The sequence below is a fragment of the Oreochromis niloticus genome, unplaced genomic scaffold (assembly GCF_001858045.2).
Source record: "Oreochromis niloticus isolate F11D_XX unplaced genomic scaffold, O_niloticus_UMD_NMBU tig00007462_pilon, whole genome shotgun sequence".
Classification (NCBI taxonomy): Eukaryota; Metazoa; Chordata; class Actinopteri; order Cichliformes; family Cichlidae; genus Oreochromis; species Oreochromis niloticus.
This window is the reverse complement of record NW_020328588.1, coordinates 18,660-46,622: the sequence shown is the minus strand read 5'-3', so window position 1 is coordinate 46,622 and position 27,963 is coordinate 18,660. Positions and strand designations below refer to the sequence as shown.

Below are 27,963 nucleotides of genomic sequence, written 5' to 3'. Positions count from 1 at the left end.
GTTGAAAGGCTGCTCCAACAGAACTTATTTTTTCCGGAGGAAAACACGAACACAGTGTACAGTTGAGTCTTAATAGCTTACTTACAGCTGGGCTCGTCAGGCACTCTTCTTGGCTGCAGTGGTTATTATTATATTTACATGCTTCCAGCTCCCGTTTTTGCTCCGTGACAGCTCGGACTTTTCCTTTCTCTCCCTCCCTCGCTCACAGACACATAACGTGTATGGCAGTCCATTCTCGCTGCATGCTACATTCTTTAGGGCCATGCCTGTAGCATTCTGCCTTTTAGCTTAGCACAACAACAACAACAAAAAAGCGCTCTCTCACCCAGGAAACACGCAGAGAGAGAGCGCGTCACCCTGTAACCATGGCAACCGTAACGCTGCCGCCTGGAACAACATTACTAGCTGTCAAACAAACCCAAACAGTCCTGACCCGCGACAATATGAAACAGGGAAGTACCGCCGTGTAATCCATTTATTTCAACAAAGTAACTGTATTCTGAATACCACCTTTTTAAACGGTAACTGTAACGGAATACAGTTACTCATATTTTGTATTCTAAATACGTAACGGCGGTACATGTATTCCGTTACTCCCCAACACTGCTGCTCACATTGCACCTCTCAATGCACCTGCTAGTTAGATGGCATGTATGTGTATGTATATAGATGTAAGTGTGTATGTGGAAATATGTGTGTGTACGCATGTACGGATGCAAATATGTATATATACATATATGTATGTATGTGCGTGTATGTTTGCAGGTGTATGTATAACTTGTACATATCTTTTCTTGTGTAAATGTAAATTTGTCTGTTATTGTGTAAATACATTCGCTATTGTGTACTCCACACATATGGAGAGATGCCAAACTGCCTTTCACTGTTCTTGTAACAGTGACAATAAAAAGCTATTCTATTCTATTCTAAGAACAGTTGAGTTAAAAGTGAAACTTACTTCAAAACAATTCTAAAGAGCACAGCTGTGGTCAGGATGACAAAGTTGGAGAACAACACTGCCATAGCCTGGGAACAAAAAGAACAGCAGCAGCTCAGCACATTTAAAGCATCAAATACTCATGCAGGACATTTTGTTAATGCCAGTCTGATATGAAAAGCTCAAATCTAACTCCAAATATTATCTCCGAAAACGTTAGAGCACTTATGTAAATATGTGATGTCTTGATTTTTTTTACGTGCGCTGAGAATAGTGGCACAAAAATAACGCCATATATTTTGACCACGAAAATGGCGCATCAGGCCAAAATCCTTTCCACGCCCACCCCCGTGACATCACGCTCCAAAGCCCTATGGTAACTAATGTTGTAGAAATGCTCCGCCCCTAATGAGCATTTGAGCAGCCAATCAGAATAATCTATGTCATGTGATCATGAGTACAGCACCGGATTGTTCTAGTGAGAGTTTAGAAGCACCATGGATGACGAATTTCAAGGTACCAGCTCTCAGGTAGGAAGATAACTTTCAAAAGTTACATGAATACAAACAGGTACCTTGTCGGGTTTTTTTCTTCGTTTGTTTCTTTTTGGGTTTTTGTTTGGGTTTCTTTTGCTTTCTTTTAAACCCTGTCCTGTCTGGCTGTTTTTGTGGCACAAATATGACGGTGTAGAGCAGGGGTCCGCAACCCTAGGCACGAAGGGTTAACTGATGGCACGCACGACCATAGCTGGACTGGCCATCGGGCATAAGGGCATTTGCTCGGTGGCCCGATTATTTATTTATTTTTTTGTGGTGGATTGGCCAGACGCTGGTCGGTGTGTAAAAATAACTCAGTTGTTTGGTGGTGGCTATGGCGAGCTTCCACAGATTCAGTAAAATTAACAAGTGGTGGAGGCCAGCAGGTGGATGAGGGAAGGGGAGGCAGGAGGAGGAGAGACCCGAGGCAGCCGCCGGTCAGAGCGTCAGGTGAACTGAACTTCAGGTAAGAAGTTATGACCTGCAGTCTATCTGGGTCAGATATAAACCAAGTTTAGGTGGAGTTTATTTTTGTTGTGCTGACTTTTTACAGTCAGTTACAATAACTCGTACTGCGTACTAGCTAGCATGACGGAGTTTATATACTGCTGGGCGGGTGCTATGATTTTATTGATAGTGAACTTTATTTTATTCATAAGGTTAGTTAGTAGAGTTGCCAACCGTCCCGTACAAACGGAATCATCCCGCATTCAGAGAAATTATTACGCGTTTCGTGTTGAGCTGAGAAGGAACACAGTTTGTCCCGGACTTCAGCCAGGATGGAAAAAAACACAAAGCTGGAGTTATTCTGTGTCTTTGCTGCACAGCTGCATCTTCTTCTCCTCTCATTCTCTCCCCTCTCTCTCCTGTTGCTACTTCAATCATGAAACTGATCAATGATGAGCTGATCAGCTTTTTTCTCTTGTTTGTTTATCGCTCACTTTGCGCCAGAAAGAGGAAACTGCCGGATGTCGCGCTAAACAACAGCAGCACGTTTAAGCTTGGTCAGCTGTTGTTAGAATGCATTTAATATTAATTTCTAGTATCAGCTGATGTTTGCTGGAGCCACAGCTGTAAAAACTGCTGGTCATGATATCGGTTTGTATATCTGGTGAGAGGGAAACATGAAGATGAAACCAGGAGATGTCCTTACTGAATCATCAGAGCTGAACAGGTGATGGTGAAACAGGTTTACCTTTTAGGTGACATGAATGAGTTGAAGGGAAGTGATGAACTGTTTCTGAGAGACAAATAACACCAGGATCCTTTTCTACGTAGCTGACAGCTGGTAACTGTGCAGGGGCGGGTCTAGCAAAGTTTTGCCAGGGGGGCCAGGTAGGGCATTAACAGGGAAAGGGGGGCACAAAGAAATACTTTCTTATTCTCATTTAAAATGTCTGGCTGTTATTAAATAATTATCTGAAGCTTACAACCAAAGTTTTTATCTGACGTAAAATGAATAGAAATCATACATTTACCAACAAGACAGTGTACATCACTGTCACAACAGCGTTTGTTTTCATTCAAAGGCTTTATGGCTTTAATATCTGGGGGGCCGGTCTTTAGTCAAAATGCATCCATAGACTCGAGACACAATGCATTTTTGGGACTTTCAGGTGTATGGACCAATGTTTTATTTTCTGATCAAACCAGAAATCTTTAATGAGCAGCTAGATTTGTCTCGCATTAACTGGCTGAGTTAATGCCAGTTAATGCGACATCGAAGCAGCTGGAATCTACAGCTGTGCGTGTTCATGGAGCTTGCATTTTCACCTGCTGGACATCACTACCTGACAAGTTTAACTGTCTTCAGAACATTACAGAGGCCTTATTGACAGTATTTGGCTCTACATATCTGTGTGAGCAGATTTTCTCTCACATGAGAGTCCTCAGGTAGCCGTCTGAATGCTGGACACTCGGAGACCTGTGTCTCTGAGTGGGAGACCAGTGATCACATTAACATGTGTGTCTCTGTATTAACAGGCATGCCATATTGGCTGAGTTTATTTTCTTATCATTGTTGTGAGGAGACCATAAATAGCATTTGTATTTTCTGTTGTACAGTTCATTTGCTGTTATGGAGTTATTGTTATGGATAAAAAGTGTCTTTTTTTTGTTTCAAAATAGCTGATAACTATTCGCTGATAGCTGCCAACATCTGCAAGCAAATATAATTCTATAAAGTGGTTCTATATGTTGTGTAACTGTTCATATAGAGCATTATTAAATTTATTGCTAATGCAATCATATGGCACACTGACTTCTGAGGAAATTTTAAATGGCACTCGCCATCAGAAAGGTTGCCTACCCCTGCTATAGATCAACTTACCTCAGAATATATAAAGCATATAAACAATTACAGCAAAATGATGCAACAAACACAGCAGTGCTACTAATCCAAAATACCCCAAGCTTCATAGAACTGAAACAAACATTTACTTGCTGATACATACTTTAGGTTTCTGAATATTAAACTTGTTGCTGCCTTTCATAGTGTTTAACTTGAAGGCTCTGAGTAGTTTCTCCCACACTGAAAACACTGGAATGATTAAATTATTTAAACATTACCTAATAAGACTGATTCAGGACAGACGGTTAGTTATTGTAAACTTTTCTAGCAGTCCTTCACAGACAGGGAACAGTCTGTCTATTCTCTCCATCTGTCAGCTGCTGCTGGCTCTTCCTCCTCCTCTTCCTCACACACTGCTAAGTTTGTCCTGGTGGATCATCAGGGGTGCAAAGCCTCGCAGATGATGTGCAGCAGTGGGTCCCTCAGTCTGTCCTCACTCTGGACACTTGCAGTTGTCACACATGGAAATCAAATGTGTGATAAGCTGCAGGATTCAAACACAAGTGTAACTTATAAATACATGTTCATACTTTTATTACACAATCAGAGAGAAAGAAAAAGAGAGAGAGTGCAGGACAGACAAACAGGTGACAGTCTCAGGTGTATACACTGCTACAAAACAGCACAAGAGAAGGAGGATTTAGTGTTTGTGTTATTACGAGTGCTAAACAAGAAGAGTTCCCAGATGGTACAGTGGACGCATGTGTGACTCCTGTGATTAAAGCATCTTTCTTTCAGCTTAACGAGTGAAGAGTCAGCTTGTTCAAACACACGTTAAAGTCCGTTTGGCTCGACACCACCGAACAGAGGCAGCAATATAACATAGCTAACATTAACAGTGCAGTGAATCCTGCTTGTGCCGTGATATTCAGGACTGCAAACCGAGCAGCATCACTGACTTTCAGCTTGTTGTGTTTGTTGATATATGACTGACTTTAATTATCCATGAAATCATCACATTCTCTGTAAGATTAAGGTCAACTATATATATATTAGAAGTAGAGGCTTTAAAACCAAGTTACCGCTGAAAGTACAAACATCACTAATGTCACACAACTTGACCGACATGTGGCCAACAGTAATGTTTTAATGTTCTTCATTATCAAACATTTGCACATAGATAAGTGACATAATATTCAGTACTTACTTTTGACAGTTTACTCTTTGGCCGCTCCCTTCTGCCTTCTGCCGTATTTTGCGGCAAAATTATCCACACCCACCGCCGCGCTATGAATTGTGGGATATATGGGACCACGAAGCGTGCACCGGACCACGCTTGATATTTGGGGAAATCGACGGCGCATTTGGAGTACGCAATTGAAGTCCACTTCGAGTTGGGACAGTCGTCACATGGCGGTGACGTAATCGCACTCAAAATGCGTACTTCAAGTGTGCGGTCTCTGAATTGGGACACAGCCCCAGTCTCCATTTCAACTTGTATTGAAAGTGCGGACTTCAAATGATATTTTCTTAATTGTGTTAATAGGCCACGTAAAACCAGAGTTATGATTAAAAACAAAAGAAACAGTACAAACTGTGTTTTCTGAGGACAGCGCTACCAAACACTCTCCGTTGGCGACCAAAATTAAAAAAAAAACAAAACAAAAAAAAGGATGCATGTCTGCCATTACCTGCCAAAACCAGAAGTAACGTATTATTTCATGGGAAATGTAGTTTTTCCCCTCAGGGCCTCTATAAACCTATACTGGTGGTTTTAAGTTATGTCTGACATATGTCTGTGCAGTTTCTGGGATGCTTAGACCTCAAAATGCACTGTTGGAAATTATTTTATTTTTTATGTTTTGTTTTGTTTTTTTACTTTTCTAAAAACAGATGGTGATCTTTTCTAAAAACGATAGGACAGGTGTGGAGGAGAATGAAGCAAGAGAATGGGTTCCTAAGGTGGTCAAGAAAAATCCAGCTGAGTTTCTTATCCTGTAGTTAACGATGTAAATATGCTGTTTCCACACATCCATGAAAATGAGTAAAATATATATTTTTCTGCTCTAATAACAGTCTGTGAGCTCATCTGAAGATGATGGGACAGATGACTGGATACCCACACAGGATGAATCTGAAGGCTATTCAGAAGAGGAGGAAGAACAAGAACATAAAAGGATTCCTAAGGTAGCCATGAAAAATAAAACTGGGTGTCCTGTGCCACAAAGAGAGGTGAAATTCATCCTCAGTTTCAGTGCTTCCACAATCTATCTAGTGCAGTTCGATATAACGATATATATCGGATGACGATATAAAAACATCTATCGTTTCATTTTGCGCTATCGTTTGTTTCGTGGTGTCGCAAAATAAACTGTTTACGGCAATATTTTTTTCATCGTTTTGATGGTCACTGTAGTGTAATTTCTTAAAGTTCTCTCTTTCTCTTATATTTAATATAACCACACTACAGACAGACAAGTGCTTGTTTTTATGCGTTGTCGTTAGCAACAACGACGGTAAAACCACCGCGTGTCCGCTTGTTTATTTTCCACATAAACCTTTCACAATAAAGCTCAAGATCCTGTTGATTCTTTTCAAAATAAACTGAATCACGTGAAAGATGCAGAGTATTTACTGATTAGAAGCAAAAAAGAGCTGTCAGGTGCTAAAAAAATAAACCTTAGATTCAAACGTTAGAACAGGCCTTTCCCCGCAGCACGCCGTGTAATAAATACTCACAAAGAAAACAGCGGCCGTTACATCCTATGTCTAAAAATGTATAGTTTCATGCATCAGTTAAAACACTCGACTCTAGGTCCATGATGCCCAGCTGGAAAACACTTCACGAAAGTTGAGCTGCCCGAGATTCACAGAATTTACAGAAAATGTTACATTTTTGTGATTTATATCGTTATCGGACGATAGATGTCTTAATATCGGGATATGAGATTTTGGTCATATCGCACAGCCCTAAATGTATCTATCAAAAATTTGCCAAACATATTGTTGTCTTCTCCTAAAACAGATGCTGGCAGCATCTGAAGAGGATGGGACACATGATAGTAGACCCACACAGGATGAATCTAAAGATGATTCAAAAGATGAAGCAGAACATTTGGGACAAATGATTCACAAAGTGGCCATGGAAAAGGTAAAAATTGTCCTCTGTTTCAATGCATGCAACAAAATATGTCTTTGTATTCTTTTACGTCAGATGGTCAGCTCATATGTATGGAACGCCAGGACTGCTATAATGAATTAATTAAATACACCATTAAATAATTAATTAAATGTGGCAATAATTAATTATTGCTGTGGGGTTTTTTTCTTTCTTTCTCTCACCCTCTCTCTCGCACTTTTTTTTCCGCTTCACTCCGCACGTGAGCCCTGTGCTTTGCGCTGGGAAGAGGGGGGAGGGGCGGTAGTTACACTCGCAGTAGCACAGGAACAGAGCGGGAGGGAGAGAGAGAGAAGAGAGCCAGGGACAACAACGTCACATTAGAAAGGTATAGTAATCATCCACAACTATTTTCAGTTGCGGATGATAAAGGATTCAGAAAGTTCAGAAAGCTATACAACAAGGAGAGATTGAAAATTTCCTTTTAGTTCTCAGTTTATTTGATATTGACAAAAGTTAGTCAATTTTGTCTGTTTTTCTGTAAAACAAACTAAGATTTATTTTTAGAATTAATATTTTGTTTCTGAGTGGAATTGACAATTTAGTAGTCTGTTTTGTTTGTTCTATTTTGAAACTTAAATGCTTTAGCGGCTGCCTTTTGTGTAGTTTGCAATATTTGCCTTTTATTTATCTGAAAAAGTCTCATGTTCCTTAAGTACATCTACCCTGTTGAACTTATTATGGGAAATAAATATTAAAATCAAGACAAGCTGCTGATTATTTCACATTTTACTTGTGAGCACCGGCACATTTAAATCTTACAAATATAGTGTGAGGAATTGAGGTGTTATTTTTCTGCCATTTTTATTATTTCATTTTATTATTTCTAGTTTCATTATTTTGTTATTGCTATTGCATCATAATCATATAACAAGCATTTGCATTGACGCATTTATTAATAGTGATAATGCATTTAGATGTTTAAACATATTGGCACCCAATTAAGCTTTATTACAGGTGCAGTTATAATATGGGCAGAAATCTGTGCCATCAGAAACTGAATTTGAATAAGTTAAATTTGAATTTGAATTGCTCGGATTGAATCTGAATTGTAACTTGAATAAAAGCTTTTGAAAACTGAATTTGAATTAGTCTAATTTGAAATTGAATTTATGGTTTGAAAATGAATTGATTTGCTTTGAAACTGCATTTGATCCTTTAAAAATTCAGCTCTCGAATAATTTCAGTTTCACTTCTCACCATTCAGTTTCAGTTCTACAATTCAATTTCAGTTCCAAAATTCAGTTTTTTGGAACTTACATCCGGTTCTGGTTCAAGCGCAGATTAATAGAACTACGTTTTACTAGCAGACCGAACGTGTTTACTGACGGGAATCGACAGCGTCTTGAGCTGAATTAAGACTTCAGAAGTCATTCGTCATGTCGAATGACCAGCAGATAAACTCTCAGGTTGGTAATAAATGTATTACATGTATAAGAACAAGCATCATGTTAACAAATGATAGCCGTACAGTAACTTTTATGCTTATCGTAGCTGCTAGCTAAAAACGCTAATTTAGCGTAGTTTGCCCTGATTTCAGCTTTGACAAACAAATATGATCGACTGTTTCTAGTACAATTCCAAAGTTGTCATCTTGTACCCTCTCAGAGCCCTGTATGCTTGCAGAGACCCCTACAGTAGGGAAACATGCAAAACGGTGTCCAAACCTTTGTATTTTAGCTTTATTTATGTCTTACACAGCATCCCAGCTCTTTAGCTAACTTAATAACTTTAGCTGAAGTGAATAGTTAGTCTAATTCATTAGTGCAGCATTACTGGATCACCTCTGTTTGAAGTGATATAATATGATATACAACTATCACTGTGTTTAACTACCATAATAATTCTTAGGGTACTGAGTGCATGCTTAATTAGATTTTTTTTTTAAACATACTGCTTCCAAAACTTATTCAAATTCAGTTTCTGATGGCACAGATTTCTGCCCATATTATAACCACTTTAAACTGTTGAGTTGGATTTATAATCTTAAATGTTTATATGCAGACTGCATGGTGAAAGAAAAGGCCTAACGCAGAGTAACTCTGTGCCAAAATAAGACAGGAAGTTACATGTTTTTGAAGTTACATGCTTTGCAGGAAGTGAAACCGAAACCAGAGTCTGAGTGCGAGTTATTCTGAGGAGCTAGTCGGCGAGGTAAAATGGGGTGCGATTGTGGTTAGCACATAGACACACACGTAACCACACACACACACACACACACACGCTTAGTTAGAGGTTCACTTGTAGGTGAAAGTTTAAGCATGTTTTGCTAGGGTTGCAGTTTTATGTTGGTGTACGTGACTGTTTGATGAAGAAGCAGGTGCACGATGCGAGAGCTGAGCGGGCTTGCGGGAAACCACCGGGGAGAAGATGGAAGCCAGTGTTCTTTTTAATTGTGTCACAAGTTGTCAAATAGAACATTTGTGGTTTTGAGTTGACGTATCCATGTAATTTACGCAAGAGGGGGCGTTCTAATACCCCGATGTATAAAACTGTGTTCTGAAGTTTTGGAGATAGAGATCAATGCTGTCTGCGCACAGAATTCATCTCTCCACATGTGTTATTAAATCATTCGTTGACTCCAACTGACTGGGTCAGTGTGTTATTCTGATCTCCACCATCTCTCTCGTCCTCAAAATGAACCTTAACAATAGTTATTTGGCTTATATCGTGATATATATCGTTATCGCCTGAAATGAAAAAAACATATCGTGATATGAAAAAATCTTATATCGCCCAGCTCTAAGTAAGAGTAAGACAAAAAATAAAACTTTTTTTAGTAGTTGAAGGCATCTTCTTTTTGTGTACAGGGGGCGTTTGTGAGCAGTGAGTTGCCGCAGAGGACAGAGGAACAGCAACAGGTTGCTGGCATCTCTAAGACTCAAAGGCATCACAATGTCAGAAATAGACACAAGTGTCCCATATGTGGACATGTATATGCTGATATTGTTCAGCACCTAAGAGTCACAGAGAAAGTGGTAAATGAAATTGAGCTGCTTCTTTTGAGCCAATTTTCTCATCGGCAGTAAGTGTCTTAATAAATTCTGAAAGAGACTAAAATGTTATTGTCTGTACACATGTTTTCAAATCACTGCATTTATTTAATTGCTAACTTTTATATACACCCAATTTCTATTTCATCCTACTCAGCATTTTATTTTGACTATTTTTACAGCTTTTCTGCAAATCTGGACTGTCCAGTCCACTTATGTCAGTCAAAACATCTTAATCGGCTTGATAAGCACCTGGAAAAGGTCCACAAATTACAGGTATGTTATTGACTTTGTGGTGTCTCTGTGTGGTTTTTGTGTGTTGGTGAAGCAGCCCTTGATCTCTGGAATCAGATGTTTATGTTAAAGGGACTTAAATTTAGTGCCTTGCATTTTACATATTTGTTACTCTGGTGAAATGAAAGTCTTCCAGTTTCCATAGAAGAATACGGTGGTTCTTTCTTTGCCTGTATGGTGTATTTATATAATGTTCCTCGAGCTCTAGAAAGCATGTTGTGTGCATAGATAAAAACATGAAGGATGCCCAAATAATTAAAATCTAATCTTAATCCTTTCTAATGCTAACTTTTTCAGAAACCTATGATTAAACTTTACATGCAAAAGGCCAAGGACAGATGCGTTGCTAAGGAACTTGCACTTCTGAGGGCATCAAATCCCACACTGCAAATGGTCTCACATGTGGGTGAAGTGGATTATACAGTGATTGAGGAGGGCATCTTTAGGGCACTGGAGGCAAGGTCCAAGGTTGCATCCCCTATAGCCTCTTCCAGCAACGCTCCCAGTGACCATGCTACCCTGAACCATTGGCCTGCTCCTCCCTCTGACAGCAAGGCTCTGGGTGACTCTACCAGACCAAACCTACAGCCTCCTCTCTCTACCCGTGACCCTCTCAGTGACCACACCATCCCAATTATGCAGCCTCCTTCTATCTCCACCAGCAAGATTACTTGTGATTCAACAGTGGTGTCCCCTGATTTGTTAATCCCAAGCAGTGCACCTTACTATGCAGCAAAGCAAAGGAGGGAATGTCTTCTCCCGAGGACACCTGCTCCTGGTTGCAAAAACTGTCAGATACTGTTCACTGAGCTACAGGTGGTGAAGCAGTTGCTAGAGTGTGAAATTGAAAGGAATCATGAGCTCAAGCAGATACATTCTTCAACCAAGCATCCAAATGTGAGTATTGTTTGTCCTGTGATTATACACCTCATTGTGAAACATTCTTTCATTTACTTTTGATAAACAAATCTGCTTAATGATCCTTTTTATTTCAGGTTAAATATAGCAGACGTAAACGGTTTTCACCCAGCAAAGCCCCTCACTATGGTAAATAATATATCTTATCAAAATTACTAGTGTAAAATTAGGGGTGGGCGATATAAACGATATACGATAGAAACTATATAAATTTGGCCAACGATAGAGATTTTGACTATACCGCTCTACCGCGATAGCGCATGTTGATGATGTCATCAAGCTGCGCCTGTTTTGGTCGAAAGCATTGCAGCGGCTACAACCATTATCATCTGCAAATTATGCCGGGCAACAGTCATAGCAAAGAGATGAAGCACTTTTGAAATATGGGGAAAGCCAAAAACTGCGCTTCCTCCACTTGCATAACATTGATTCATTAATGGTGAATTCTCTCGCAGCTGTTCTATTCCCATGTTGTTGCAGTATATTAATAACTAACCTTGTATTGTGGAATAATCTCAGTTGTTCTCCTGACTGAAGTTTGGCCCGTGTATAGCATCCTGCTATGCGATTGCATTTGTCCCTAACCACCAGAATCCCTCACTTTAACTTTTATCGAGTGGGAAAAAAAAGCTGGCGTTCATCCTCCAGCTTCACTTTGCTAATGTTATGCTAACATAGCTGTGTCACTAGCAATCACGTAGCACAACATTATATACCAGGTAGTCCAACTTCAGTAACCCTGCAAACACCACTGCTGTTTAGTTTTCTGTCTTCATTTATGTTGGAAGTGGTAGCAGAGCTGTACGTTTTAGTTAGTTTCAAAAATCTCTCAGAACATGGTATGTCATGTTTAGGTGGAAACTAGTGAGCTAACTTCCTGTTAACTTGTAACTCCGTTAAATTTAATAAATTCTATTTTAATGGATGCCTGGATGTTAAACTTAATTGTTACACCTGGTAAAGCAGCAACGCTGATCATTTTATTAAAGATGAAAGAATTTAGACCGTTTTTAACTCTCAGTGTTTGTTTGACTTTGGGACCTGAAGCGGACAGAGTTTTGGACCCAGATTACTCCGCGAAGCTCCTCACTACGGCAGCCGTAATGCTCCGACAATCCATCAAGCAGTGCGGCATCCCAAAGTTGTACTAAAACATTTTTTAACAGATTTCTGCACGCCCAAATCGGTTCGAGGTCAGTAAGCGCAACCAGAATTCATACATAAGGCACACTCTCGATTTTTGAGAAAATTAAAGGATTTTAAGTGTGCTTTATAGTGTGGAAAATACGTTATACAGAAGAAAATAATATATCGCGATATATATCGTTACTGCATGTGGTTCAAATTATACCGCAATATGGATTTTAGGCCATATCGCCCAGCCCTATGTAAAATGTATTAACTGGAGAGAATCTTACATAGTATGACTGACCATCCTCGGATAGCAATCCTTACTCAGTTCATTTGTGAAGAGTGAGTTCTTCTAGGCTAAGAATTGTTTTTCATTGAGGTTTTCTTTATGCATTGAGAAGCTTGAAAAAATATTTGTTTTGTCAACAAAATCACCCTGATGTAAAAGACCTGAGGCCTAAATATGAGTGCTATACAAATGTACTTTGATATGATGTCTATTCTTGCCTCATCAGTAAGACTGGTGGAAGAATTTAGGGCCCATGCAGAAGGTGTGAACCCTAGCATAGAACTACATGAAAATGCAAGGCAGCGAGCCACTCATGTCATCCGGTTTCTGGAATTCATGGCAGACCCAGCAATTCCAAACGTTGACCTTCTGTTTCTGAGGAACCATGGAAAAGTCCGTGAGTAAGTGCTTAATTTGAAGGATTATTAATTTCTATATATATGTGTGCATATACAGTTTTACACAAGAACTAATTTGTATTTTTGACTTTGGAGTTTTCTAGCACACCTGCAAGCAAAAGGGTTTAAACCAACAACTCAGAGAGCTTATCTCATGGATGCTATTGCTTTCATGAAATATATATTAAACATGTCACCACCACAAGTCAGACTTGGAAATAAAAGGATCAACGCCCTTTTGGTCGAACTGAGGGCACGTAACAGAGATGTTGGCCGTGAAGTAGTCGTGCACCAGCTGAATGTGCGGAGATCTAAGTCTAGTACGTATATAATACACATCTATACCTCTACCTACTTTAATGACATGATGTTAATAATAAAGTGTCAAAGGGATTGTGCTTAATTTTTTTTTTTTTAGAAAGACTTGTCAAAGCAGAAAAACATGCTTTGTTCATTGAAGAGGCTCCCCAGAAGATTGCTGCCGCACTGGGTATGGATCACTACAATAATCACAATGACACTGAATGTTCATTTTACTTAAGAGGGATTATACAGACTTCAGATCTGTGTTAAGACAAAGCCCCTACAGATCTTTACATCACAGTGACCCACACACTGAAACTGAGCTTATGTCTTTTCTGTCTAATGTCCAGTTTAAATTGAAGAATAATGTGCAGCTTGGTCAATGTAATGCACATGAAGCCAGAGCTAAAACACATCACCATTGCAGTGAAATATGTGCAGCTCTGGATTAAGATGGAGCCCTGCACATTTTGATCTTGTTATTTCTGGGATGATTGTAAAGATTATTTTCATTATTATGGCTAGAATAAAGTTTAAGAGCTATTTGCACTTACAAAGAAGAAGACTTTTACTTTTATTGTTTCATAAAAGGTGTCCACAATTTAAATTTTAATTGCAGGAAATTTAATTAAATGAGAATAAGGAAAATAAAATAATCACAAAACAATAATCAGATTACTTAAACTCTACTTATCTAACTAAGATGCTCTAAGCTAATGCTGAGTGTGTTCTTTTCTTTGGTGAGAAGAGGTTGGAGGAAGGATGTAAATCAAAATCCTTCTAAATTAACCGCCTAACACAGCAACAATGAGCAGACGAAAAGGAATGAATTCACAGGTTGGACAGGTTTTCAACTGTGAACCTCTTCGATCCAATCTTTTGGGCTGCTCATGTTGCAGAAGACAAAAAAGAAAAACACAAAATATCTTCTCCACCTCACCTTTTCACCTGTTCACCCTTTCCCCCCCTCTCCTACTGGACGTCATATCTTCCCACACCTTATCTATCAATGTGTAACTTTTAAAATTGTAAATGCTTCATTACATTTTCATTGTTATTCTTAACATAGAGAATTCATATTCAATCACATCTGGATGTAAATCACTTCATGTTTCATTCAGTTTATGTGATTCTACTTCAGTTAGATTTGTCTTTAGGACATTTTCACAAGAACATCCATTGTAACGTAATCCCTTTCCAATTCAAATGCTTCTGAAAACTCAGTTAATTACCATTTATTTCTCTAGTTATTTTATGCTTTTATGAAAACATACATTTTGTTTGTCAGATATTCTTTGAGATTATTAGCTCCACTGTGTCACATTCAGCCACATTATACACAACATACAGAAACACACACACAGACACACACACACACCAAGGTCAGACACTCTGTGAGGCCTGTTATTAGAATCACTGTTATTCTATTCTCAGATTCATTACACTGGTTAACTTACACATTTATTTTCCTTTGTTTCATTTATTTTCAACATGCCAGAAATTGAGCATAACTAACCCTCAGTAAAACAAGTTACAAGTTATGGTATCTGGAACAGATTTACATTCGATATTTAGAGTTATATTTTCATCTTTTTTAGATGTTTGTGGAACTTTCTTAACAATCAATAAAATCACCTTGAGGTCATGTTTCTGTGTTTAACAATTACAATACTTAATGTTGTTACTGATTCAATATTATGTGTGTGACTATGTGTATACTTTCCTGCTTTCCTTCACAAACCCGCAAAGCTGCCTAGTTTGAAGCTGGATCATGTACGCACGGACGCACGCACACACACACGCACACACACACACACACACAGCCATTATAACAGCCATTTCTACTACTTAAACATGTTTGCATTTGTTATCTATATGTAGAGGAGGCAAGGGGCGTGAGACTTTTATCTCTTTCTATCTTCTATCTTAAGACACATTACAGGGTTTTGTAATTGGAAACTGGGTTTTTTGTATGGTTGGTCTGGAAAATTTGTTTGGTACTTTGTGGTGCTTGCATGGTCCTTGAGACATGGTGCTTGTAAAGTCCCTCTATAATCTGCACAAAGGGACTGAACATGTAAATGCAGTGTATGTATTGGCATAGCATATTGATACATACAGTGTTCTCTTTGTGTTTTTACAGATGACCTCGAGAAGCAACCCCAGAACAGAACAATATTGAAATTGTTTTTTGGACTGTTGGGTGGATACCTCATTGCCATAACTGGCCACCGAAAGGGAGTGGTCATCAACATGACTACTGAGGAGGTTGAAATGGCAGAAAAAACTAAGCAGGGTGCCCGCATCATCCGTGTAAGTAGGAAAACTATAAAAATCCAAGTATACATTGTTTAGTCACCTGCTCAGAGAGAATAAACATGTCTTTTCATGTATTAGGTTAAACAGCACAAAACTCAAAGATACCATGGGGAAGCAGCTGTCCCCCTGTACAAGAATGAGTATACCTGGTTGCAGCGTTACAATCATATTAGAGAGTATATTGAAGGGGGTTCGGAGGCATCAACTTTTTTCCACAGTTCCAGTGGAGGTGTTCTTCATAGACTACTGGAATTTTTCAAGGCAGCCTGGGAGATGATGAATCTGGGGATTGCCCCCACCTTCAACATGATACGTTCCTCCTGTAGCACTTACGTGAGAAAACCTTTCATTTTTATTTTTTGACACACAATGAAGTAGGTTAAAGTGTCATGGGTTTTATTCATGTGGTTTCTTTTTAAAACATTATTCTTTCAGGCCAAGCGACAGTTGGGACGTAAATCTTATGACAGAGTGGCAACGTTTATGTGCCATGATGCCATCACAGCCAAAAGATTTTACCAAGGTTATTTAAACAAGCTAAAGTGAAGTCATATATTTATCTATACACTTACATTTATTCATATTTAGTAATATTGCTTTGCACAGCTGAGGACCCTGCAGAGGACACACTCCAGAGCCGAGCACTGACCACCCATGCAATTGCAACATATGCAGCAAAGAAAAGGAAAAGGACAGAGGACAGAGGATCTGTGCAGGACAAGGACAGTGAAGGATCTGACAAGGAAGAGCAGCAGTCATCAGGAACAGAGGAGCTTTTAGACAGAAGGCTCTTCCAGTGTAACAGTAACAAGGTATGTGTGCCCTGATTCCCTTGGTAAGAGTTTTGATTGGTTGCACTTCTTTCATATATAATCATTTACTCCATCATGAACAAAACATATATAATTTGTACCATAAACCAGGGGTAGGCAACCTTTCTGATGGCGAGTGCCATTTAAAATTTCCTCAGAAGTCGGTGTGCCATATGATTGCATTAGCAATAAATTTAATAACGCTCTATATGAACAGTTACACATTATATAGAACCACTTTATAGAATTATATTTGTTTGCAAATGTTGGCAGCTATCAGCGAATAGTTATCAACTATTTTGAAACAAAAAAAAGACACTTTTTATTCATAACAAGAACTCCATAACAGCAAATGAACTGTACAACAGAAAATACAAATGCTATTTATGGTCTCCTCACAACAATGATAAGAAAAATAAACTGGGCCAATATGGTATGTTTGTTAATACAGAGACACACATGTTAATGTGATCTCTGGTCTCCCACTCAGAGACACAGGTCTCCGAGTGTCCAACATTCAGACGGCTACCTGAGGACACTCGTGAGAGAAAATCTGCTCACACAGACATGTAGAGCCAAATACTGTCAATAAGGCCTCTGCAATGTTCTGAAGACAGTTAAACTTGTCAGGTAGTGATGTCCAGCAGGTGAAAATGCAAGCTCCATGAACACGCACAGCTGTGGATTCCAGCTGCTTCGATGTCGCATTAACTGGCATTAACTCAGCCAGTTAATGCGAGACAAATCTAGCTGCTCATTAAAGATTTCTGGTTTGATCAGAAAATAAAACATTGGTCCATACACCTGAAAGTCCCAAAAATGCATTGTGTCTCGAGTCTATGGATGCATTTTGACTAAAGACCGGCCCCCCAGATATTAAAGCCATAAAGCCTTTGAATGAAAACAAACGCTGTTGTGACAGTGATGTACACTGTCTTGTTGGTAAATGTATGATTTCTATTCATTTTACGTCAGATAAAAACTTTGGTTGTAAGCTTCAGATAATTATTTAATAACAGCCAGACATTTTAAATGAGAATAAGAAAGTATTTCTTTGTGCCCCCCTTTCCCTGTTAATGCCCTACATGGCCCCCCTGGCAAAACTTTGCTAGACCCGCCCCTGCACAGTTACCAGCTGTCAGCTACGTAGAAAAGGATCCTGGTGTTATTTGTCTCTCAGAAACAGTTCATCACTTCCCTTCAACTCATTCATGTCACCTAAAAGGTAAACCTGTTTCACCATCACCTGTTCAGCTCTGATGATTCAGTAAGGACATCTCCTGGTTTCATCTTCATGTTTCCCTCTCACCAGATATACAAACCCATATCATGACCGGCAGCTTTTACAGCTGTGGCTCCAGCAAACATCAGCTGATACTAGAAATTAATATTAAATAAATTCTAACAAGAGCTGACCAAGCTTAAACGTGCTGCTGTTGTTTAGTGCGACATCCGGCGGTTTCCTCTTTCTGGCGCAAAGTGGGCGATAAACAAACAAGAAAAGCCGATCAGCTGATCATTGATCAGTTTCATGATTGAAGTAGAAACAGGAGAGGTGGGCGAGAGAATGAGAGAAGAAGAAGATGCAGCTGTGCAGCAAAGACACAGAATAAATCCAGCTTTGTGTCTTTTTCCATCCTAGCTGAAGTCCGGGACAAACTGTGTTCCTTCTCAGCTCAACACGAAACACGTAATAATTTCTCTGAATGCGGGATGATTCCGTTTGTACGGGACGGTTGGCAACTCTACTAACTAACCTTATGAATAAAATAAAGTTCACTATCAATAAAATCATAGCACCCGCCCAGCAGTATATAAACTCCGTCATGCTAGCTAGTACGCAGTACGAGTTATTGTAACTGACTGTAAAAAGTCAGCACAACGAAAATAAACTCCACCTAAACTTGGTTTATATCTGACCCAGATAGACTGCAGGTCATAACTTCTTACCTGAAGTTTAGTTCACCTGATGCTCCAACCGGCGGCTGCCTCGGGTCTCTCCTCCTCCTTCCTCCCCTTCCCTCATCCACCTGCTGGCCTCCACCACTCGTTAATTTTACTGAATCTGTGGAAGCTACGCCATGGCCAACACCAAACAACTGAGTTATTTTTACACACCGACCAGCGTCTGGCCAATCCACCACCAAAAAAAAAAAAAAAAAAAAAAAATTCATTGGGCCACCGAGCAAATGTCCGGTATGCCCGATGGCCAGTCCAGCTATTGTCGTGCGTGCCATCAGTTAACCCTTCGCGTGCCAACGGTGGCACGCGTGCCTAGGGTTGCCGACCCCTGCCATAAACAGATGGTGAGCCCACGTCAGGGTGAGGGTGCCGGTAGTGCTGGAGCCACAATAAGAGAAACTAAACAGGATTTGAAAGAGGAGGTGGAGCATCTACAAAAAGTGACATACCAGTTGCGCAAGAGAAAAGTATGTAATGTATGTTCTTGTACTTGTTTTTAGTGTTTTCACTGATTACTAATCTTTTACCTTTTTATTTTTACTTTTCTAAAATCAGATGGTCATCTTTTACAAAAATGATAGGACAGGTGTGGGGAAACTCACACAAGAAGACAATCCACAAGAGGAGGAGGAGGATGAAGCGAGAGAATGGGTTCCTAAGGTGGGCAAGAAAAATCAAGCAGAGTTTCTTCTCCTGCAGTTAAAGATGTAAGTGTTTTGTTTCCACACATCCATGGAAAATGAGTAAAATATATATTTTTCTGCTCTAAAAGCAGTCTGTTAGCTCATCTGAAGATGATGGGACAGATGACTGGACACCCACACAGGATGAATCTGAAGGCTATTCAGAAGAGGAGGAAGAACAAGAACATAAAAGGATTCCTAAGGTAGCCAAGAAAAACAAAACTGGGTGTCCTGTGCCACAAAGAGAGGTGAAATTCATCCTCAGTTTCAGTGCTTCCACAATCAATCCATCAAAAATGAGCCAAACATATTGTTGTCTTCTCTGAAAACAGATGGCAGCAGCATCTGAAGAGGATGGGACACATGATAGCAGACCCACACAGGATGATTCAAAGGATGAAGCAGAACATTTGGGACAAATGATTCACAAAGTGTCCATGGAAAAGGTAAAAATTGTCCTCTGTTTCAATGTATTCAACAAAATATGTCTTTGTATTCTTTTACGTCAGATGGTCAGCTCATATGAAATATGCAGGGAGTAAAGGTATTGAAGGTACATGAGTTTAAATATCAGGAGTCAAGCATCCGAAGCAACAAGCAGTGCAAAAGGCCAGGCAGGGGATGGCAGAGCTCAAGATGCTAAGATTTTGTTTGGGAGTGACCAGGATGGAGAAGATTAGAAATGAGTGCATCAGAGAGACAGCTCATGTTGAGCCGTTTGGAGACAAAGTTAGAGAGGCAAAGCTGACATGGTTTGGACATATGTAGAAGAGGCACAGTGAATATATTGTTCCATATGGAGCTGCCAGGCAGGAGGAAAAGAGCAAGCCCTTAGAGGGAGTTCAAGGATATAGTGATGGAGGATATAGATAGGGTTGGTATGAACGAGGAGGCGGCTATGGATAGAATAAGATGGAGGCAGATGATCCACTGTAGTGACCCCTAAAGGGAGGAGCCAGAAGAAGAAGAAGAACTTGGCTTATTTGAAGAGGATGGAACAGATGATGGGAAACCTCCACCAGATAAATTCAAAGACAATTCAGAAAAGATGTGTTTGAGGAAGAGGTGAGTTAGCTGCAGTCCATTTTTAGTGAGGTCATGAGGAGGAGTAGAAAGCTGCAGTAAATCTAATGATCGTGCTGGTGTATGTATAATACCAGCAGTGAGTTCTAAGGACTTGGACTGTCCAAAAACTATTTGCTAACAAATCAGCACAGGCACTTATAATGGTGCACTATTACAAAATGCTTTTACTCACAAATAGGGGGATAAAGTTCATTCTTGTAGTTTGATTTGTATTTAAACCATCAATACCAAGATGAAACTGGTTTATGATTTTTTTCTTCTTCTTGCATTTCTGTGTGTTATATGTACAGGACAGGGAAACGGCGATAAGCTTATTACCAGTACAACACCAAATTCCAGTTGTTACTCTGAATTCAGTCACTCTCAAGACACCCATGGTAAGAACAATTGATTACAAATGTCAACAAAACTGTAAATCACACTTGATGAGATTTTCTTTTACAATTAAGATACGTATGTTTTGAAATTAGATCTTTGCCTTTGTGTGTACATTTCAAGTTTTCTTCTACTGAGGCGTGTGATCACAACCATGCTTAAACAATTGTTTGGCTTTTTCCCCGCAGAAGGACAAGGTCGCACTGGAGGTCCCTCCTGGTGTAAGAGCACTCCAGCATAACAAATCTGAATATTACATCTAGATGAGTTAAAGTACCCATGTTTTTCTTTGTCGATCATAATTTTTCAGATGCAGCAGGCCTATGTAAACCAAGACACAGCAAGGACTGTGAATAAGAGTTCAGAAAAAAGTGTGATTCACCAAACCAGTTACTTGAAGAGGCTCATTTTTCATCAGTCAACTCTCTTTGAAGACACCATACCAAGATCTGGTAACTGGAAACCAGCAGCTGTAGTAAAAATACACAAGTTCAAAGAACTTTAAGGTGAAGTGGTATTTATTTATTTCTCATATGGTCTTAGATAACAACAAGAAAGACCAAAGTGGAATGTCATCTGCAGCAATAATAACCTCAGGTAAATATTAACATTATATTGCACAATATGAACAATGTTAACTTAATCAGTAAGTAAATGATTATTTTCTTAAAATAAAGAACAACTGGAAGAGAAAGAGATACAAGAAGAATCTCTGGAGAAGATGAAGTGTGAAGACAAAGGAGGGAAGAGAAAAGAAAAAGTACAGCAGGAGCCTCTGGAGAAGATGAGGGGCAAAAGGCAAAGGAAGGAAGAAAAGATACAGGCAGAGCCTCTGGAGAAGATGAAGAGTGAAGCCAAAGTAGGAAAGAGAAAAGAAAAAGTACAGCAGGAGCCTCTGGAGAAGATGAGGAGCAAAAGGCAAAGGAAGGAAGAAAAGATACAGGCAGAGCCTCTGGAGAAGAGAATTAAGATTATGAAATAAAAGAAGGAAAAATCCACAGAGTTCTCAAAGAAATGGCGAGAGAAAGTCTCAGAAAATAAGGTGCATGAAAGAGTTGTTAATTAAAAGTGATCATCTAATGAGTTACTGTCATGTTTATTTTCTGGAATCACTGGTGCTCTCAGACTTGACATTATATAATTCCACCATATGTGAGATCAGTCAAATTAAGAAAGGAATCAAAATAGCTATACCAATGGCTGCAGAAAAGTGACAGTGGTCAAACAACATCATTGAGCATGACAAAACACTTTTGAAGACAGCAGTCTCCAGATACCTCATCATTGAAGACAAATGACACACATCTATTGTGGAGAAAATTCGGTTCAAATCAATTTTATTTATATAGCGGCAAATCACCACAACATTCGCCTCAAGGCACTTTATATTGTAAGGTAGACCCTACAATAATACATACAGATATAAACCCAACAATCATATGACCCCCTATGAGCAAGCACTTTGGCGACAGTGGGAAGGAAAAACTCCCTTTTGACAGGAAGAAACCTCCAGCTGAACCAGGCTCAGGGAGGGGCGGGGCCATCTTCTGCGACCGGTTGGGCTGAGAGAAGGAAGACAGGATAAAGACAGAAGAGAGACAGAGATTAATAACAGATATGATTCAATGCAGAGAGGTCTATTAATACATGGTTAGTGAGAAAGGTGACTGAAGAAGAAATGCTCAATGCATCATTGGAATCCCCCAGCAGCCTACACCTACAGCAGCATGACTAAGGGAGGATTCAGGGTCACCTGATCCAGTCTTAACTATATACTTTAGCAAAATGGAAAGTTTTAAGCCTAATCTTGAAAGTAGAGATAGTGTCTGTCTCCAAAATCCAAACTGGTTCCACAGAAGAGGGGCCTGAAAAGTGAAGGCTCTTCCTCCCATTCTACTTTTAAATACTCTAGGAGCAACAAGTAAGCCTGCAGTGCGAGAGCAAAGTGCTCTAATAGGGTGATATGGTACTACAAGGTCATTAAGATAAGATGAGGGCCTGATTATTTAAGACCTTGTATGTGAGGAGCAGGATTGTTAAATTCAATTCTGGATTTAACAGGAGCCAATGAAGAGAAGCCAAAACAGGAGAAATATGCTCTCTCTTTCTAGTCCCTGTCAGTACTCTTGCTGCAGCATTTTGGATTAAATGAAGGCTTTTCAGGCAGTTTTTAGGACATCCTGATAATAATGAATTACAGTAGTCCAGCCTAGAAGTAATGAATGCATGAACTAGTTTTCCAGCGTCGCGCTGAGACAGGATATTTCTAGAGATGTTGCGCAAATGAAAGAAAGCAGTCCTACATATTTGTTTAATATGTGCATTGAGGACATATCCTGGTCAAAAATTACTTCAAGGTTCCTCACAGTGTCACTAGAGGCCAAGGTAATGCCATCCAGAGTAAGAATCTGGTTAGATACCATATTTCTAAAATTTTCAGGGCTGAATACAATAACTTCAGTTTTATCTGAATTTAGAAGCAGAAAATTAGAGGTCATCCAGGTCTGCCCTGGGACAAACTTGTTGGACTTACAACAGATGGAGCGCCCACAATGTGTGGTGAAAAAAGTGAACTATTCGGCAGGATTCGAGTAAAAGATGCAGGATGTGAACTATACGGGTGAGTTAACAGCATATCACTGCATCACACACCAGCAAACGCTGTGTAGTAAAGTCCTAAAAATGGAGCATGTAATGAGTACTGTAACGCAAAAGGTCAATTTTATTCTAGCTAAAGGTTTAAATTACTGTCAATTTCAGTCTTTTGTGCAGGAAATAGATTCAGAGTTTGCCGACATGCCTTATCATACAGAGGTCCATTGGCTGAGTTGGGGAAAAGTTCTCAATAGTGTGTGGTGGCAGATTTCTTTTCTCATATATTAATCACATATTTAATTATATCACATTAGTTATAGTAATATCACTTTCTCACTTTACCATAGTAAGAGCACTCCTGCCCAGGTAGATGTTATTTTATATATTATGATTTGTATGTTGTTCAGTATATTTCTATGCAAAACAAGAGGAATTTCAATACACAGCAGTATATTCACAGTTTAAACCAGATATTTACATACACTTTATGGAAAACACAAGAACATTTTTTTACTGTACAACATCAATTTAGAGTAAACTTGTTTTGTTTTGGATAAATATTGAAATATCTTTTGAATTAGTTAAATGTCAGAATAAAGAGAGACAGAGCTGTCTATTTTTATCACTTTCATCAAGTTTAGAAGTACATATACACTAAGTTTATTGTTCATTAATAAGAAAACTGCAGACGATTCCATTCTGAGCTTAAGAAGCTTCTGATAGGTTAGTAGAGTCCATGTGAGTAAATTGATGGCACACCTGTGCCATCAATTTACATATAAGGTAAGGTGTTTTGCCTTGTGCATATAAGGCAAAACACAGAGCCTGTTTCTTTGACATGGGAAAATCAAGAGATGTCAACCAAAACACCAGGAAAAGAATTGTGGAGCTCCATAAGTGTGGCTCAATTTTGAATACAATTTGGTGCCATTTACAATTAAGAAATACAGATAGTTTCTGTCTTTACTCTTAAAGTTAACAAATATGTTTTTTATGTTTATCAATCTAAAAAAAAATAAACATTTAGTCTGATTTGATGTTACAATTAAAAAAGTGTGTTTTTATCTGAAGAGTATGTAAATATCTGGTTTCAACTGTATATTTGATGATGTTGGTGTTTGGCTTGATTGTCAGCACAAAGAGGGAGAGAGAGGAACAGAGACGGAGAGAGAGGAAGAGAGAGGGAGAGAGAGGAGCAGAGAGGGAACAAGAGCAGGTGAGACAGACATGTTAGTCAAATGGTTGTTTACCAAAAGTATCACCGTATCATAGGTACTCATGTATCTCGTACCTAGTGTTTCTTTTTAGGTGTGTTAGTTTTCAAATTCTATATTTATTAAGTTATGCAGGCTTGTTTGCACAACAAGGCTAAATAATTATGTAAACTTTTCTGAATCTAAATAGTGTACTTTGGTAGAATTAAAAAACAAGTGTAGTGCAGGTCTATGATGATTTTCAGTGCTACTATCATCTAGTTTTGATTCTGGTTCTGTTTTGGTTGAGTCCTAAGTAGTCCTGATTTTGAACTGATGTAGTCCTGTTTTAATTCCGGATCAGTTCTGGGTCTGGTTGAATTGAGGCTCAGTCCTCGTGTCTTGATACAGCCCCGACTTTGTTCTGCCTTGCTGCTTAATTAAAAAACTAGTTTAAGGTGTCCTGCATATGTGATATATATTTTTCCCTATATGAAGTCATTCTTTTTTGAACAAAACTCAAAACAGAGCCTATTACTCTTTCAGTCATTACTCCCCCCACCCCCCACCCCAATCTCACATGCATACTACCCTTTATGGCTAATCCCCGGGTGTATCAAATGTCTGCCTCCGCCTCTGCTCCTGCCACTACTTTACAGGCATGTGGAAAGTTAACACAGTGAGGCCATTGTAATGGGATACATTAAACAGATAGTGAGATACTCTAGGTTGCAGGACAAGAGTTTAACCTTTGTGAAGGGAAAAAAAAAGAGATTCTGGTTTGACCAACCAGTGATCAGACAATAGTAAATTGTGAAATACTTTCTGCTTGATTGGTGCAGCACAAGTAATTTACTGTATGAAGGAAATTCTCTTTTGTGATAATATTTTGAACATGGACTTCTGTTGTCCTGTCAACTTGGTGGGTTAATAGCTGATATGCAAATTAGTTGATTGTTACTAGATCAGGGAAGGATGACTGGATTATAAAACAAGTGAATAAGATGTAGCAGAGGATTGAAATTAGTTTCCTGTTTCATTGTAGTTCTCTTGCAAAAGCGAACACAGCTAGATTAACTCTTCACACCTTCGTAAAAATGGTGTTTTCGTATCAAACAGTACACACAAGCCATCATCTACTAAGCACACAATGCGCCAACTGCACACTGATGGTATGAATACAAAACACATCTGGCTTTTGCATTCTCTGTGTACAGATGTCAATTTGAGGTCACACTTTTGTCATAGTGTCATGTAAACATACAAGGATCCAAACTTCAAGTATTGGTGTTTATTCACACTCATCAAAACCAAGACAAAGTCAGAACACAAAATAGGAATTTCACAAAAATAGGGGAAAAAAAGACAATCAGCCTACATCATGTCGTCTTTCTGGGTCCGGCCACAAAATTTCGTCCACATCGCATGCGATATCCTCCAGTCCAAGGCACCGGGGAAAATATCTCCTTGAATGCCGTATCCAGGCCTGACATGATGCCTGGTCAATATCTCCACATGCCTCCATTGCCTGTAAAAGGGCTACCTGTTGATGAGGATGACAGTCGTACACTTTCCAGCGCCAGGCAGAGAAGAACTCCTCGATGGGATTTAAGAATGGAGAGTATGGAGGGAGGTTGAGTGCCATGAAGGATGGGTGGTCTGTAAACCAGTTGCGGACCAAAGCAGCCCTATGGAAACTAACATTGTCCCATATGATGACATATCGGGTCTGCTCTGGTCTCTGAACAGTGAGCATGTCATGCAAGGTGTCCAGGAATGCAATAATGTGTGCAGTGTTGTATGGGCCTATGGTTGCATGATGGTGAACAACACCATTTTGGCTTATAGCTGCACACATGGTTATGTTACCACCACGTTGTCCTGGGACATTGATGATGACACGGTGTCCAATAATGTTCCTGCCACGTCTCCTGGTTTTACTGAGGTTAAAACCGGCCTCATCCACAAAAAGTAGCTCATGTCCCATTGCATCTGCTTCTAGTTCCATCACTCTCTGGACAAGACAAAACAAATGCAACACATCAGGCCCATGCACAGCACTACAGTATGCACTTCCAAATTCAGAACCAATGACACTAGCTTACCTGCACATAGTCATATCGCAGTTGCTTTACACGTTCTGTGTTTCTCTCGAAAGGAACTCTGTAAATTTGCTTCATTCTTATTCTGTGGTGCGCAAGTACACGACTTAGTGCAGAAATGCTTGCACTGTGTATGTTTTGAAAGATGGTGTCATTATCAGTTATGCGCTGCTGTATTTCGCGCAGTCTTATTGCATTATTGGCAATTACCATGTTCACTATATGGGTCTCTTGCTCTGGAGTGAACATTCTGCCTCTGCCCCCAACATCTGGACGTCTAGCAATTCTGTAAAGTAACAATTTCAGTATTTTTGCATGTATGGTACTGTTGTGTTTCTCATTAGAGTATGGCAGTGCTACAAAGTACTTACCGATTCTCATTTCGAAATGTCCTAATGATGCCTGCCACAGTGTAGCAGCTCAGTTTAGGCTGAACCCGTTGGCCAGCTTCCCTCAGGGTCATCCCATGGTTGATGACATGGTCCACTATTGTAGCTCTGATGTCATCAGTTATTCTGTTGACATCATCAGTTATTCTGTTTCTTACTCTTCTTACCCTTCCTCTTTCCCCTCCTCATCCTCTTCTTCTCCTCCACGTCCTCTTCCTCCAAGAGTGAGAATTAGAGGAGGCTGAGGAAGAGGACGTGGAGGTAAAGAAGTAAGACGAAGAGGACGACAAATGGTAAATGGCCTGTGCTACAAAGTAGCACAGGCCATTTAGCGCCTTTATGGTCCCTAAGGACCCCAAAGCGCTTTACATATCCAGTCATTCACCCATTCACGCACACATTCACACACTGGTGATGGCAAGCTACGTTGTAGCCACAGCCACCCTGGGGTGCACTGACAGAGGCGAGGCTGCCGGACACTGGCGCCACCGGGCCCTCTGACCACCACCAGTAGGCAACAGGTGAAGTGTCTTGCCCAAGGACACAACGACCGAGACTGTCCGAGCCGGGGCTCGAACCAGCAACCTTCCGATTACAAGGCGAACTCCCAATTCTTGAGCCACGATCGCCCCACTGACATCAGAGCTACAATAGTGGATCATGTAATCAACCATGGAATGACCCTGAGGGAAGCTGGCCAACGGGTTCAGCCTAACTTGAGCCACTACACTGTAGCAAGCATCATAAGGACATTTCGAAATGAGAATCGGTTAGTACAGTCACTTCACACTAAGATTTGTAGCTCTGCCATATGCTAATGAGAAACACAACAATACCATAGATTTAAAAATAGTGAAATTGTTACTTCACAGAATTGCTAGACGACCAGATGCTGGGGGCAGAGGAAGAATGTTCACTGCAGACCAAGAAACCCATATAGTCAATATGGTGATTGCAAATAATTCCATAAGGCTACGCAAAATTCAGCAGCGCATAATTGAGGATGACACCCACCTTCCAAAACATACAAAATGTGAGCATTTCTGTATTAGGTCGTGTACTTACCCGCAACAGAATCTGAATGAAACAAATCTACAGAGCACCTTTTGAAAGAAACAGTGAACGTGTAAAACAGCTGACAAAACAATAAATGCAAATATAACAACTGTATTATTTGACA

At 39.7% G+C, this 27,963-nt stretch overlaps 2 protein-coding genes across 12 annotated transcripts; one reads left to right on the top strand and one right to left on the bottom strand.

Annotated features, from left to right (window-relative positions):
- Positions 1–1,369: 1,369 nt before the first annotated feature.
- LOC102079840 (uncharacterized) lies at positions 1,370–24,263 on the top strand. Of its 11 annotated transcripts, XR_003218283.1 has the most exons (26): positions 1,370–1,467; positions 5,657–5,743; positions 5,840–5,950; positions 6,789–6,914; positions 9,752–9,966; positions 10,117–10,210; positions 10,526–11,125; positions 11,224–11,275; positions 12,793–12,967; positions 13,061–13,284; positions 13,383–13,454; positions 15,411–15,580; positions 15,665–15,919; positions 16,022–16,109; positions 16,193–16,398; positions 18,702–18,827; positions 18,916–19,020; positions 19,133–19,291; positions 19,376–19,489; positions 20,420–20,506; positions 20,693–20,725; positions 20,815–20,956; positions 21,048–21,101; positions 21,182–21,546; positions 22,982–23,124; positions 24,234–24,263. XR_003218283.1 is itself a non-coding variant. In XM_025904880.1 (24 exons), the coding sequence occupies exons 1-24, from the start codon at positions 1,435–1,437 to the stop codon at positions 21,484–21,486; spliced, it is 3,585 nt and encodes a 1,194-aa protein (XP_025760665.1). In that variant the 5' UTR covers positions 1,370–1,434; the 3' UTR covers positions 21,487–21,939. The 11 variants fall into 11 exon arrangements, 10 of the variants coding, with proteins under 10 accessions (XP_025760665.1, XP_025760661.1, XP_025760664.1 ...); XM_025904880.1 differs by lacking the exons at positions 22,982–23,124; positions 24,234–24,263 and having other exon boundaries at positions 19,136–19,246; positions 21,182–21,939; XM_025904876.1 differs by lacking the exons at positions 22,982–23,124; positions 24,234–24,263 and having other exon boundaries at positions 19,136–19,291; positions 21,182–21,939.
- Positions 24,264–25,643: 1,380 nt separating this feature from the next.
- On the bottom strand, positions 25,644–26,521 carry LOC109200767 (uncharacterized). The gene is made up of 2 exons (XM_019356382.2): positions 26,398–26,521; positions 25,644–26,306 (listed from the first exon to the last, which is right to left on the bottom strand). Exons 1-2 carry the CDS (start codon positions 26,470–26,472, stop codon positions 25,662–25,664), a joined length of 720 nt encoding a protein of 239 aa, XP_019211927.1. The 5' UTR covers positions 26,473–26,521; the 3' UTR covers positions 25,644–25,661.
- Positions 26,522–27,963: the final 1,442 nt, after the last annotated feature.